This window comes from Dendropsophus ebraccatus, chromosome 1, assembly GCF_027789765.1.
Source record: "Dendropsophus ebraccatus isolate aDenEbr1 chromosome 1, aDenEbr1.pat, whole genome shotgun sequence".
Taxonomy (NCBI): Eukaryota; Metazoa; Chordata; class Amphibia; order Anura; family Hylidae; genus Dendropsophus; species Dendropsophus ebraccatus.
The window spans coordinates 217,887,319-217,900,939 of NC_091454.1; the positions used below are offsets into that span (position 1 = coordinate 217,887,319).

Genomic DNA, 13,621 nt, shown 5'->3' on the forward strand with positions numbered 1-13,621 from the left:
ATTATAGTAGTTATGTTCTTATTTTTATAGAGGAAGTATATGTAGTAGTAATTCCAGATATGTTATTGTAGAGTACTGTACAATGAGTGTTTCCTAGTTGTCCGCAGTGCAGGTGAATCACACTTGGGTGTAGCCCCTGTCAGTCCTGCCTCCTCCACCTGTCAGCACCTCTTGTAATACTTATGTTACTGATGTATTTGCATCTTCTGTCCTGATCTCCAGGATGGCCTCTGCTTCAGTCTTCACCATGCTGTATTCTTTCTCCAACACTATATTGCCATAGGTAGGGCCTGATGGACCTTTGTCCTCTCTCCACCTTATTGATTCTGTAACATTCTGTGGCCTCTACCTGTAGATCATGGAGTTGCTGTAAGTCTGTCTCTTTCATTGTCCACCCTTTGTTTCCCTCTCTTGTCCTCTCTCCTCTAAGGAATGTCCGTCTCTCTTCTTACACCTGTATAGCTTTGAATAACCTTTGTCCTGTTGCCTCCATCTACCCTCCCTCCGCAAAACAAACAGAGTCACTAGAAGCCATGTCTGCACTGCCTGCCCTTCTAGACTACAGGCTTCTTTCTTGGCCCTCTCTGGTGGACTTCTCAAGTCTTTCTGCCTGTCTCTGGGTGGTGCTTATATCCCTAAGAAACTAGCCAAGCAAGTTCTATTCACTATCACACCCAATGATAACACCCGACCCAGCACAAAGCGCTGAGATCTGATACTTCTCATACAAAACTCAAGGAATTTTCAACCCTAGGACTGTGATGGTGGGGATATTCCTCAGCAAACCCGCTGGTGGCTAATGTCACGTGGTGGTGGTGGCGGCATCTCCATAATAAGACAAGGGGATCATCCTCAGTAACGTTGTCCCTGGACCTGGCACAGCATCTTTCACTATAGAAGTGCCCCATAACTACATGGTGGAGGAGGACTGTCCTCACAATGGTGATCCATTTCCAAGACCAACATTATGACCGTCTCAAAAAACAGTGCCGCCAGCAAGGTCGCCTCTACGAGGACCCCAAGTTCCCAGCAAGTATCGAATCCCTTTACTATAGCAGGAGCCCCCCCGGTGCTGTGGTGTGGAAACGCCCCCAGGTAATTGTTTTTTATGGATACTACTATATGGCGCTACACTAAGGGCTGAGCTGTATGGGTACTGCTATATGACACTACACCAAGGGCTCTGCTTCATGGATACTACTATATGACACTACACCAAGGGCTCTTCTGTATGGATACTACTATATGGCACTACACTAAGGGCTCTGCTGTATGGGTACTACGATATGACATTACACCGAGGGCTCTGGTTCATGGATACTACTATATGGTGTGACCCTGAGGGCTCTTCTGTATGGATACTACTATATGGCACTACACTAAGGGCTCTGCTGTATGGGTACTACGATATGACATTACACCGAGGGCTCTGGTTCATGGATACTACTATATGGTGTGACCCTGAGGGCTCTTCTGTATGGATACTACTATATAGCACTACACTGAGGGCTCTGCTGTATAGATACTACTATGTAATGCTACACTGAGGGCTCTGCTGTATAGATTCTACTATATGACACTACGCCAAGGGCTCTGTTTCATGGATACTACTATATGACACTACACCGAGGGCTCTGTTTCATGGATACTACTATATGACACTACACCGAGGGCTCTGTTTCATGGATACTACTATATGACACTACACCAAGGGCTCTGCTTCATGGATACTACTATATGACACTACACCGAGGGCTCTGTTTCATGGATACTACTATATGACACTACACCGAGGGCTCTTCTGTATGGATACTACTATATGGCACTACAGCAAGGGCTCTGCTGTATGGGTACTGCTATATGACACTACATCAAGGGCTCTGCTTCATGGATACTACTATATGACACTACACTGAGGGCTCTTCTGTATGGATACTGCTATATGACACTACACCAAGGGCTCTGCTTCATGGATACTACTATATGACATTACACTGAGGGCTCTTCTGTATGGATACTACTATATGACACTAAGGGCTCTATTTTATGGATTCTACTTTGACACTACACTAAGGGCTCTGCTGTATGGATACTGCTATATGGATTCTACTATATGGCACTACACTGAGGGCTCTTCTGTATGCATACTACTATATGGCTCTACACTAAGGGCTCTGCTATATAGATACTACTATATGACATTACACTGAGGGCTTTGCTGTATGGATACTACTATATGGCACTACACTGAGGGCTCTTCTGTATGCATACTACTATATGACACTACACTAAGGGCTCTGCTATATAGATACTACTATATGACACTACACTGAGGAGTCTGCTGTATTAATACCCTATATGGCACTACACTGAGGGCTATGCTATATAGATACTACTATATGACACTACACTGAGGGTTTTAGTGTATGGATACTCCTATATGGATACTATTATATGGCACTACTCTAAGGGCTCTGATTTATGGATGTCTGTATGTTGTGGGTCTCACATGTGGGCATGCCTCTATGGAAGCTAATATATAGGGAACTAATTTACTTATATTACTACAGATACCTTTTCTATAGGAACTTTATTGATACTACTGTGTGAGACTTCTGAGGGCTCTGCTATAGGGATGTTTGTATGCGGGTCTAATGTGTGGGCAGATAGAGAATAAAATCTGGACTACTACTACAGGGCACTAATGTAATGGAACTTGCTAACATAAGGGTTCTGAGATAATGTAACTTGTATCTAGGCCTGCTTCTGTGGAAACTACTATGTACTACTGTTAGGAACTAAGTTATGGATACTACTAGACAGTACTCTATGGCAACTTCTTACTGCTCTGAGGGTTCTGCTGTATGGATACTTGTATGTGGTTTTAATATGTGGGCATACATTCATGAGAACCCGGGACACTGCATGTGAACCCAGCCTTGGCGCTCTGGTTTATGGATACTACCACAGATCATTACTGAGTGGTGCCGGTACTATCCTAAATGGCCAGATCCACCGGAGTCTCCATTCCTAGTAATAGAGGGGCCCACCATTTATGATCCTTTGCTTTTAGGTGGACATGTGGATAGGATGGGGGAGATTTATCCAACATGGTGTAAAGTGAAACTGGCTCAGTTGCCCCTAGCAACCAATCAGATTCCACCTTTCATTCCTCACAGACTCTTTGGAAAATAAAAGGTGGAATCTGATTGGTTGCTAGGGGCAACTGAGCCAATTTGACTTTACACCATTTTTGATAAATCTCCCCCCATCGTGTCCATGTGAGATACCACGTGGTAGGGAAACCTTTCAAATTTTGCTATGGGTTTCTTGATATCTAGTTGTATATTTTCCCTTACTATTAAAAGCACTAAGACTCCTGCAGTGTGCCCAGCGGCCTCAGACAGTGTGCAGGATATCCTTTAGACTTACAGCCGGGAAAAGAGACTCCGTCCATGCCTGGACCAAGGCCATGTCAGCCTAAAACTGTGGCTCCCCCCCCCCCCCAACCTGAACCAGTAAACTCCCAACTGTAGCGGAAATACTCTTTGCCCCTTGGTATCAGTCTACCCAACAGAGTCACGAAAGGTACCTCACAGAAATATCTACAACTAATGTTGTCTTCTCCTTCACAGGAGCTGGTTCAGTCACCTCGTCTGTTTTCTGAAGGTGGCATCAGTCCGCGGGACCTGCAGCAGGGTAGTCTGGGTAACTGCTGGTTTGTAGCTGCTGTATCTTGTCTGGCTGGAGATCCATCAATCTGGAAGAAGGTAAGTTAGAAGCAGAAGTGCGGATGGCCCCTGGTTTGGTGGAAAATTTGGGTCATTCTTGGTAACGTGGTTTATAGGGGTCTAAAAACCTGAACACAGCAAGTCTCAAAATATCGTCCTTGAGGATCCAGGAGAAGGACACATTGGGGCCAACGTTTGAGTGGCACATGGAAGTCTTGGACCTGAGCCTCAGAACAAGAACCTACTAGAACTATGTTCCTCAGAACAATTGACATGTATACATGGTCCCAGTGCCAAGGGGAGAGTGTTATCGCTACGCCTTCATTGGTCCCTTTCCTAGCCAAAACCGATGGCACATTGACCCAATCGATGTTCTGGCCTTGGCCATAAGTTGTGTGTTTGTGGGTAACTAATGTTAAGCATCCTTTCTTCCCCGATCAGAATGGAATTTTCTGTCCTGACTTTTATCCCATTCTTGCCATCAAACATAAACCTTCCTTATAGATAATTAATGTGCGAGCAACAAACATCTTGACAATCTGGTTTCCCTGGTTCTATGACCTATAGTGACTCAGTTGTTGCTGGGTGGATTTCCTCCATGGAGACTCTACACCCCACTTGTGTTCCTGGAAAACCGCTCAGGGCATGGTACTTATTGTCATATATTACATTGCAGGTCACCTCCTATACATAGTTATATGGAGCATGCTGCTATAATCTGGGTATTTCCTGTATACATTTATATATTTACAGCTGGTATAACCTGGGTATCTCCTGTATATAATTATATATGTACAGCTGGTATAGCCTGGGGATATACTGTATGTAATTCTATATGTACGGCTGCTATAAGGTATACATGTTATACCTCATGGGCATTTCCATCTAAGATCTTCATTATTGTCTTGTTCGGCAGGTTATACCATCCCCTGAAGAACAGGACTGGCCCCACTCTGCAGGAGGTTCCCCACATTCTGGAATCTTCAGGTTCCGATTCTGGCGTTTTGGCCACTGGGTAGAGGTTGTGATAGATGACCGTCTGCCCACATCGGGAGGGGAGTTGATATTCTGTCGGCCTGGTCAGAAGGGCAATGTGTTTTGGTGTTCCCTACTAGAGAAGGCCTATGCCAAGTAAGGTCCCCTCTCCTCCCATAGACTCTTTCTGCTCCTGACTTGTTCCTATTTTTCCATGTTACATTGTCTTTTCGGTTAGACTCATTGGGAATTATGAAGCCCTGGATGGAGGCAGCACCGCCGAAGCTCTCATTGACTTCACTGGTGGAGTTTCTGAGGCCATCAGCCTTAATGAAGGGAATTATGGGTCAGATGAAGAAAAGAAGAAGCTGTTTAAGTCTCTGATGAAGGCGCACTCCCGGGCATCTCTTATATCTGCTGCTATCAGGGTAAGGAGTGGAGGTGTTTGGTTTTTTTTTGCACAGGGTTTATAAGCCAGCTTTGGAGAGAGATATTGGGTGGTACCTATGAGTTTGGTCATAGAGGGGAGGATCATTGGGCTATGCATTAGGTGGAAACTAGCCACCGTAGTGCTTACCATATGCTAATAATCTGAATCTATGTTCCCCCAAGCCTTTGTAACCAGTGAACTGGGTAGTCTGGGACCTTGATGCTGTTCCTTCTAAGCTGGTCAATACCAAACTGAATCAAATAGACTTTAACCTACAGCTAATTTTTTACCAAATGAGGCTGAGAAGCCTACAGTGACAAGAGTTTGGTAAGAATTGAGCCCTGTAGAGGAGATGTTAAGTATTTTTGGAACAGAATTAAGCTTGGGGTCAAAAGATAATTAATCTCAATGACCATAGGAGAACCGGGTCAAATAGCAGACAGTGAATTAAGGAGGTGGACTCTTGTGATAAGAATTGGTGGAGTTTTGATGATAAAACCAAACTTTTCTTTTCATTCAGCCAAGCCCCAGTTACGGTATTGAAGAAGTCCTCTCCAGCGGCCTGGTAACGGGTCACGCCTACAGTGTTACCGCCATTAGGAACATCGCCCTACACTCAGGACTGCTGTCTCTTTTCCGGACACATAAATTACGACTCATTCGTCTAAGGAATCCCTGGGGGAGCGGAGAATGGACGGGAGCCTGGAGTGACAAGTAAGGGCTGAACTAGGCCACAAAGACCAGTTATGGGCTCTGAGTGTAAGATATTGATGTGGACGCAGACCATCTGTATTTGTAGGTCAGAAGAATGGAAGAAAGTGAGTCGAAGACAGAGAGAAAAGCTGGGAGTCACTGTTGACGATGATGGAGAATTTTGGTAAATGTTGAACAAGCTCTTTATATTGCTAAGTCATCATCTAATGGTCCTTTAGCGGTAATATCCAGAATAGAAGTTAGGGTTGGTCATACATTCATGTGGCTTTCTCCATTAAAGTCTAAGGGCATCCTTGTCTCTATACCTCCAGTAGACCAGGGGGGTGAGCTGCCTGAATCCGATACTACATCTACGTTTAGGTTGCAATAGAAGGTTAAGTGGTGTCTAAGTTGAAGAAATTGGATAGAGGTCCCTGCCAAATGTATTTGCTAATAAGTTAACCCATGAGTAGCAAGAAGAGGGCCATCACTGTTGATGCTTACACATGTCCTATCTACTTACTAGGATGAGTTGGGATGACTTCTGCTCTCACTTCACCGATATTACTCTTTGTCGACGGGTCAACACTCACCTTCTGAGCACCCAAAAGACGTGGAAAGAAGAATCGTTCTTCTCAGGTTGGAATCAGCATTCGGATCCCCTTAGGGATAGGAGTGGTGGCTGTCCAAATAACAAGGCCACCTACCTACACAACCCACAGGTATTCGAGAGAAAGCTAGAACATATCAGTGATGATTATATTCATGACCTTAAAGAGCTCAATGCCAAAAATCCTGCAGTACAGCCTCAACAGAGGTATTCTGATGACTATGAAGAACCATCTCATGTAAATAAGTCTCTTTTCTTGCAGTTCTGCTTTGATGTCATCTTGGACCAGGACAATGTTCTCATCTCTCTGGAGCAGGAAGACCGAAGAAACCAACGTACGGCAGGGGGCGGCGAAAATCTGCCCATTGGCTTCTTTGTCTTTAAGGTACTAATTGGCGACTATTTTTGGACTGTATTTCAGTTTTCTGGCCTTTATCGTTCATTGTTCCTCTTTCTGTCAGGTGGAGATGAATCGAAAATACCGTCTACATTGCACACCCACTAAAGTTACGTCTTCAACCTATATAAACTCTCGTAGTGTCTTGGTTCATATTGAGCTGCTAAAGGGGCGCTATGTCATTTTACCAACCACTTTTCAACCAGGGTTGACTGGATCCTTCCTCCTGCGGGTGTATACAGACCGTGCAAGCCACCTAAGGTACAACATCTTGCAGCAATTTTTTCAAAAGTAACATTCCTCTTGGACAAAAAGGTCAATATTACCCATGATCATGACTGAAAATGCAATGGCCATTGTTGATTTGGGTGCATAAAATGTCTGGCAAATTAGAGACCCCTTTCTGATCACAGGGAACTGACACAAGATGCTCCTCAACCATCCTGTATGTCCTTCTTAGTGGGTTCTCCGCGAGTTGTCACCTCTATCACAGTACATGCAGCGTCAGGACTATCAGCGCCAGGTGGTGATAGAGGTACAGTTATCAGTAATACTAATTTAGTAAATTATTTAGACTTTTTGAATAGGTTCTGATCAATATGGTTCTTTGTAGACCCTGTGGTTTATGCCACAATTCACTGCGAGGGCAAAAAAGTGACCTCGAGGAAAGTCAAGGGCCAAAACCCAGAGTTTGATGTGAAAGCAGTATTCTACCGCAAACATGAGAAGCGACCTGTTGTTGTGCAGGTTGGTATAAAGTTTAGTTTTTTTTATAAAAAAAAATAAAAATAATAATTCTTGCCTTTTACTTGAACATTTCCCTGCCGACGATATCTAGATTTGGGGGGGGGGGGGCTTGATAGTATACGAATGTCGGGCTATGCAAAAGTGATGATCACGAGACCATAGATTGGATTTTTGTGGTCTAGATGCCTAGAATAGAAGGGACCACCAAGACTAACTACTTATGGTGCAAATATACTTGAACGCTCCTTGGCCTTAACCTTTGCTACTGAACTTTACATTGCTATACTTTTAGGTTTGGCTGTCTCGCTGGACTAGGAACACTCTGATTGGTACTGTGTCCATTCCATGTGCCGTCGGAGAGTCCAACAAATCATCAGTCCTGAGACTGCAAAGGAAGGATGTGACATCTGCTGGATACATCATGGTTGAGACGTCAAGCAGCTCAGACCTGGCTGCGCTCTGACTCTTTCCACTCTTTCATGTCTTACACTCTTTTCTTTATCTAACCACCTACTTTCTCGCTGTAGCTCTCTCTTCCTCTCCCCCTCTTTCCTGTTCTAAGGTATTGTCAGTCAACACTTCCGCTCTGCTTCTCAATACCTTTCGACTGCAGTGCCTGAAGATGAGGAGACTGGTCCTTGTAGTGCTCTACCTTCTAGGTGGAGTGGGTTCAGGTAAGAGGTCTATTATTCTTATGACATTCCTTATCGTTTTATGGTGGAAAGTCAAACATAATACCTAGAGATGTCACTTGTGTGAAGGCAACCATACCTGGAGGCACATGTGGACCATTCTATAGTCACCTCAGACACAGACTACTTACGCAATTGTATTAAAATTCTTTTGTCCTCTTTATTTGTCCCCAGTACAACAATCATCTCTCATCGATCTCAACTTCACGCAAAGAACTCTAGATTCCTACCTGGTCTTCTGTACCCCTCAGCTCCCCGAGGAACGGGTTTTCCAGGTGCACTGGAAGGAAGAGCATGCCAATGGAACGTACAGCATGATAGCCGTGCTAAACCCTCACTGGGGAAATTACTCCAAATTTTCTTATCAGGAGGAGGTGACGTTACATAAAAGGGAAGGAAAAACTTACATGATAGAGATAATGACTCTGAAGATGTGTGTCTGCTGCGAGGTTGTCACCTTTCCATCTGGGAGTATTCATGAGAGCTGTATTACCATTGATGAAGACTCAAGTAAGAGAATATAACTACTATAATATTGCTTCTATGTACAAGAATATAACTACTATAATACTGTTCCTATATACTAGAATATAACTACTATAATACTGCTCCCTATACACAAGAATATAACTACTATAATACTGTTCCTATATACTAGAATATAACTACTATAATACTGCCCCCTGTATACAAGAATATAACTACTATAATACTGCCCCTATATACAAGAATATAACTACTATAATACTGCCACCTATATACAGGAGTATAACTACTATAATACTGCTCCTATATACAGGAATATAACTACTATAATACTGCTCCTATATACAAGTATATAACTACTATAATACTGCTCCTATATACAGGAATATAACTACTATAATACTGCCTGCTATATACAAGAATATAACTACTATAATACTGCTCCCTATATACAGGAATATAACTACTATAATACTGCTCCTATATACAGGAATATAACTACTATAATACTGCTCCTATTCACAACAATATAACCACGAGGCTGGGTTCACATATAGGATTAGTTAGGCTTGGTTTTCTTTGAAGACTACTATAGACTTTGTTTTGGTTCTCTCTCCCTAGATGCATACAACTTACAATATGCACTTCTGGCAACATTACTGGTGGGCGGATTCTTCTTTCTTGGCTCTGTAGTCCTTGTATGCCATATCTGCTGGATGAGGAAGACTCATTGGTAAGATTCAGTAAAATCACTGAGGGAACTTAAATTTTATTTATTTATCATTTCTCAGGTGTTAATAGTAATTGCTTAAATGGTCCCTATTGTCTCAACCCCCCCCCCTCCCCATGTCATTAGTTTATATTATTTGTAATTGATATTTACACCAGACATCCCACACCAAAAGGACAGTCCTAAAGTTTTGGTCACTAGGTTCCTCCATTCATTGCAATGTTTGCTGCCTGTTGTCACGGAATTTCTGTCTCTAGCAGCGGAGAATTCCAGGACAAATAACAGGTGGTGGGTGGGTATTAGCATCTGCTATAGTAAGAAAGGGGAAAGAGTATGCCTGGGCTGTGTATCTGCAAGCTGGCAAGCAGAGTCTGCCTGCATTGTGAAGATGATCCACAAAAGGTAAATCAAGGCTTTTCTCTGATCACCAATATAAATCTCAGGGCAGACGTCCCTTGTGGAAACACCAGTGTATCTGCTTCTGATTATCCACATTGTCGTAGTGTAATCTCTCCCCCTCCTTTATCTTCTTATCAGCAGCAGCAAGTGTAACTCTTGTGCATCAGTAACCCCTTCTCCTCCCTCCCCCCACCCCCAATCTATGGTAGTGTGCTGTATAAATGATTCCCCCTGCACAAAGTCAGCCTATTTAGGGCACTTTTATCAGCACTATGTCATGGCATAGCAAAATGGACTCAGTATTGTGCTGTATTTGGGCTAGGCAGCTATGGGAAGAAGTAGTTTCAAAGGATTTCTTGAAGAATTACAGTAGTACAAACACTGCTTTCTCACCCTTATTTCTTTGGCCCTTAACAGCCCAGCACATACTCCTGTGTGCTATGCCACGCCATAGTGGTGTGAACATGCTCTGAGCAGGCTGGAGCTATGCTGGACAGAACAGTTATACTACTATAGATGGCATGTGGTGGAGGAAAAAGTTACTGAAGCACTGGGTTTGCAAGGTGCGGTGTGACCAGAAATGAAAGAAACAGCGGCAGCCCAGCAAGGAAGGGGTTACACGAAATACTGAACTGCCAAAGCTGCTGTCAAGAATACACCGCAATGCTGTGAACACATAGCAGTAAGGACACATGGTACAGCTACCCTGCGCTTTATAGGTATTTCTGTAAGGTACCAGCACACAGGCTTCCTCTTCTCCTGCACATATCACATGCTAAGCCCTACCCAGAACTTGTGCTCTGTCCCGTCCTAGATCTTATCAGAGACAGACTTGGCCACTAGGTGTCTCCCTTCTCTGCAATCTACTATCAACTGGCTGTTAGGCTAAGACTTCAGAGCAGTTTGTTAGGGGTAAGAGACATTTTTGGTAAATAAAGTGACGTGCAAACCCTTTAAGAATTACATAGACTGTTAGGGATACTGTATGTGTCTGTCTGATATAATCTCTTCCAATCCATCTTCTGTTTCCTGAAACATGTTGAGCCATATATAGAGTCCTGTTAGGGTCATTGTGGGGTTTACCTCATATGTCCTGTACATCTTTAGTCCGCCCCAGTCCTCGGCCTTCTCTTGTGGCTAATGCTCTTAGTAAGACCACCAGCACAAAACCGATAACAATGGTTATAAAATAGAACTGGTTCTTTGTTGTTGTTGTCATTATTCGTTGTTATTATCTTGCCCTCCCTCATCTCTTTTCGTATTTAAAAAAAAATTAAAAATCTTTTGTTTCTCTTTAAGATCTTTTTCATCTGCTTTGTACCAAGTCCCTTGTCTGTTAACTTGCACACCTCATACCAAGGGAGTTCGGTTGGATTGGAGTCGGGACTCTGGGGTGGTCACACCATGTTCTTCAGTAGTTCTTTTGACTGAAAGTACTCTTTGTAGTCTTTTTTTTTTTTTTTTGGGAGGTGGGGGGGGTGTCTTGCTACCATAGTGCCATAAAAAAAAACACACCCAAGATGGCAGGTGCCAGATTGGTTGCCATTGTGATCGCTCTTGTCTATGATTACTCTGGTTTTTAGTCACTAACAGGACAACCACCTCCAAAACCCCCCAAGACGTTAATAGCAAATGGACATTTGGCTTTTTTTCCCCCCCTCAAACTTGTTTTTATTAATTTTAACACTTAAGTTTTGATTCATTTGGCTAAAATACTCTTCTTCAAGTGCTAGTGATCCAGGTCCTGGACATTTTATACCCCACATACCCTCTTTCTATCAATGGGTCCAGGCTACAACATATCCCTTCAGAGGACGGTATTCGATAGTGGTGATTGACCCGCTTTTGTTTCCGTCAGCACAGATCTGGCCCGTTTGGAGGACACTGATAGATTTGTCCTGTTTTGTGGCCACATAAGGTTGTCCAGGTCATGGTAGATCACATAGATTCTTCTTTCTGGAATATCCCTGTAACATACATTACTTGCCATCAAGACAGAATTTCAACAAGACGAGAGTTCCCCAAAGTTCCTACAGCAGTTGACTTCTTGGGACACGTTTCACATTTTCACACCTCCACTAACCCTACACATTTGAAGTAGTATATAGTATCTCTGTTTTCCGTCTTATCGTATTGTATGGTTTTTACCCTTTTTGTTATTTTTCCACAGTAGGGTCTTTAATTTAAGAGGTGCGAGGCAGCAATTGTTGACCAGAAGTCAGGGATCCCAAGTGCCCTATAGAAGAAGTTCACCATCCGTCAACTTGGCATATGAGACTTCCCATGATACTGACACCCCACCACCCACACGGGCTCACCTCCAGCATACCCTTCCAACAAGCCAGCCACCTTCTGTGGGCCTACCACCAAGAAACACCACTGTGATCAGTCATTGGCCTTCTGAAGAGCCTTGTCCTACACCTCCTAATGTAACTATGAGGAACCAAGTCACACATCAAGTCTTACCGGCACTACAACCAATCTATACCAATGTTCTCCACCGCAACAAGCGATACCCCAAAATACGGAATGTGAAAGACTTGCAGATTGAGCAAGCCATCAATCCTCATCAGCGTGAGATGCTCTCGCATGATGGTATGGATCCTTCATTGACCTTAACACATTACCATGCAAACGCTCACCCTTGGTTATTCGAGGGTGCATCCTATTCCTCCGAAGACTTGGTGTCTCCACATTCTTCTAGATTAACAGTTCCGAGGACACCGGAATCTCCTTTCACAACCATCAACCCCATGTATCATACTGCGACAGGCTGGACCTCCCATCACAAAAATCCTCATCTTAAGTATGAACATTCTATGATCTCATAAAAAAAAAACTGCAAAAAACTATTACTCCATCTTTTTGTACATATCCATCATATTAGCTTTGTAGGATCATCTGGTGCCTGAAGGTCTGAACATATATGGGACCTTAAGGGGAAGTTCTGGCTTTATAGATTTAGGGAGAGATCTTTTTGGATGTCATATGTTCCCCATATGAATCAGGACCTTCTCGATCTAACTACCAACTTTGGTCAAAATGTTGCATTTGGATCTTATTAATCAAATTGATACCTCCTACCAAGAATGATTTTCTGGTCCTGATCTGACTGGGGCTAGTACCACCAGTAATGTAAATCCCATAGCATCACTTCCCTTACACGATACCAAAAACTGTAGGTCATGTATTGCCTAGCATTTTTTTTTTTTTGAGAAAGTTAAAAATAGCAGACCCTTGTTTTATTCTCATGATATAAATAAAATATTACACATTTTTAACCAAGTCTGATTTTTTTTGTCCTCTTGGGTTAGGATAAGGGGGTTGGAAAGAAGATCTGATAATCGGTATGATGACTGCCTCCGTTATGGTCATGTATTTCTCTATTTCTCCTCTACGTAATTTGCACAGAGTAAGGCTACATCTACACGGTCAGGAGTTTTTCAAGACAGTATATAGTGTCTGCAACTGTCCGCAATCAGGGGAAAAAATTAATCCGTAATGCATCCGTAATCTTTTTTTTTTTTTTTTGTGGATCGGCAAAGGGGAAGGTTAAATAAGTGGGAATGGTTTGAAACAATTCGTATTTTTATTGATTTGCGGACATTTCTTCTGTAAAAAATTTCGGATCCATAGAAATAACGGATGTTCCCATAGACTTCAATTGGACAATCTGTGCTGACACATAAAAAAACAGAAGCTACTGTATAACCTCTCTACTTTGTTGTACT

At 42.9% G+C, this 13,621-nt stretch overlaps 2 protein-coding genes across 4 annotated transcripts; both read left to right on the forward strand.

Annotated features, from left to right (window-relative positions):
• The first annotated feature begins 209 nt into the window (after nt 1-209).
• Nucleotides 210-8,048, forward strand: LOC138769786 (calpain-5-like). Of its 2 annotated transcripts, XM_069948481.1 has the most exons (13): nt 210-283; nt 755-1,095; nt 3,636-3,770; nt 4,648-4,862; nt 4,945-5,134; nt 5,657-5,850; nt 5,936-6,013; nt 6,356-6,551; nt 6,702-6,824; nt 6,901-7,097; nt 7,250-7,371; nt 7,450-7,583; nt 7,876-8,048. In XM_069948481.1, exons 2-13 carry the CDS (start codon nt 940-942, stop codon nt 8,044-8,046), a joined length of 1,911 nt encoding a protein of 636 aa, XP_069804582.1. In that variant the 5' UTR covers nt 210-283; nt 755-939; the 3' UTR covers nt 8,047-8,048. The 2 variants fall into 2 exon arrangements, with proteins under 2 accessions (XP_069804582.1, XP_069804575.1); XM_069948474.1 differs by having other exon boundaries at nt 223-1,095.
• A 129-nt stretch (nt 8,049-8,177) lies between these two features.
• Nucleotides 8,178-13,171, forward strand: LOC138769804 (uncharacterized). 2 transcript variants are annotated; one of them, XM_069948488.1, is made up of 4 exons: nt 8,178-8,257; nt 8,450-8,785; nt 9,383-9,494; nt 12,061-13,171. In XM_069948488.1, the coding sequence occupies exons 1-4, from the start codon at nt 8,206-8,208 to the stop codon at nt 12,719-12,721; spliced, it is 1,161 nt and encodes a 386-aa protein (XP_069804589.1). In that variant the 5' UTR covers nt 8,178-8,205; the 3' UTR covers nt 12,722-13,171. The 2 variants fall into 2 exon arrangements, with proteins under 2 accessions (XP_069804589.1, XP_069804598.1); XM_069948497.1 differs by having other exon boundaries at nt 12,064-13,171.
• The last annotated feature ends 450 nt before the right edge of the window (nt 13,172-13,621 follow it).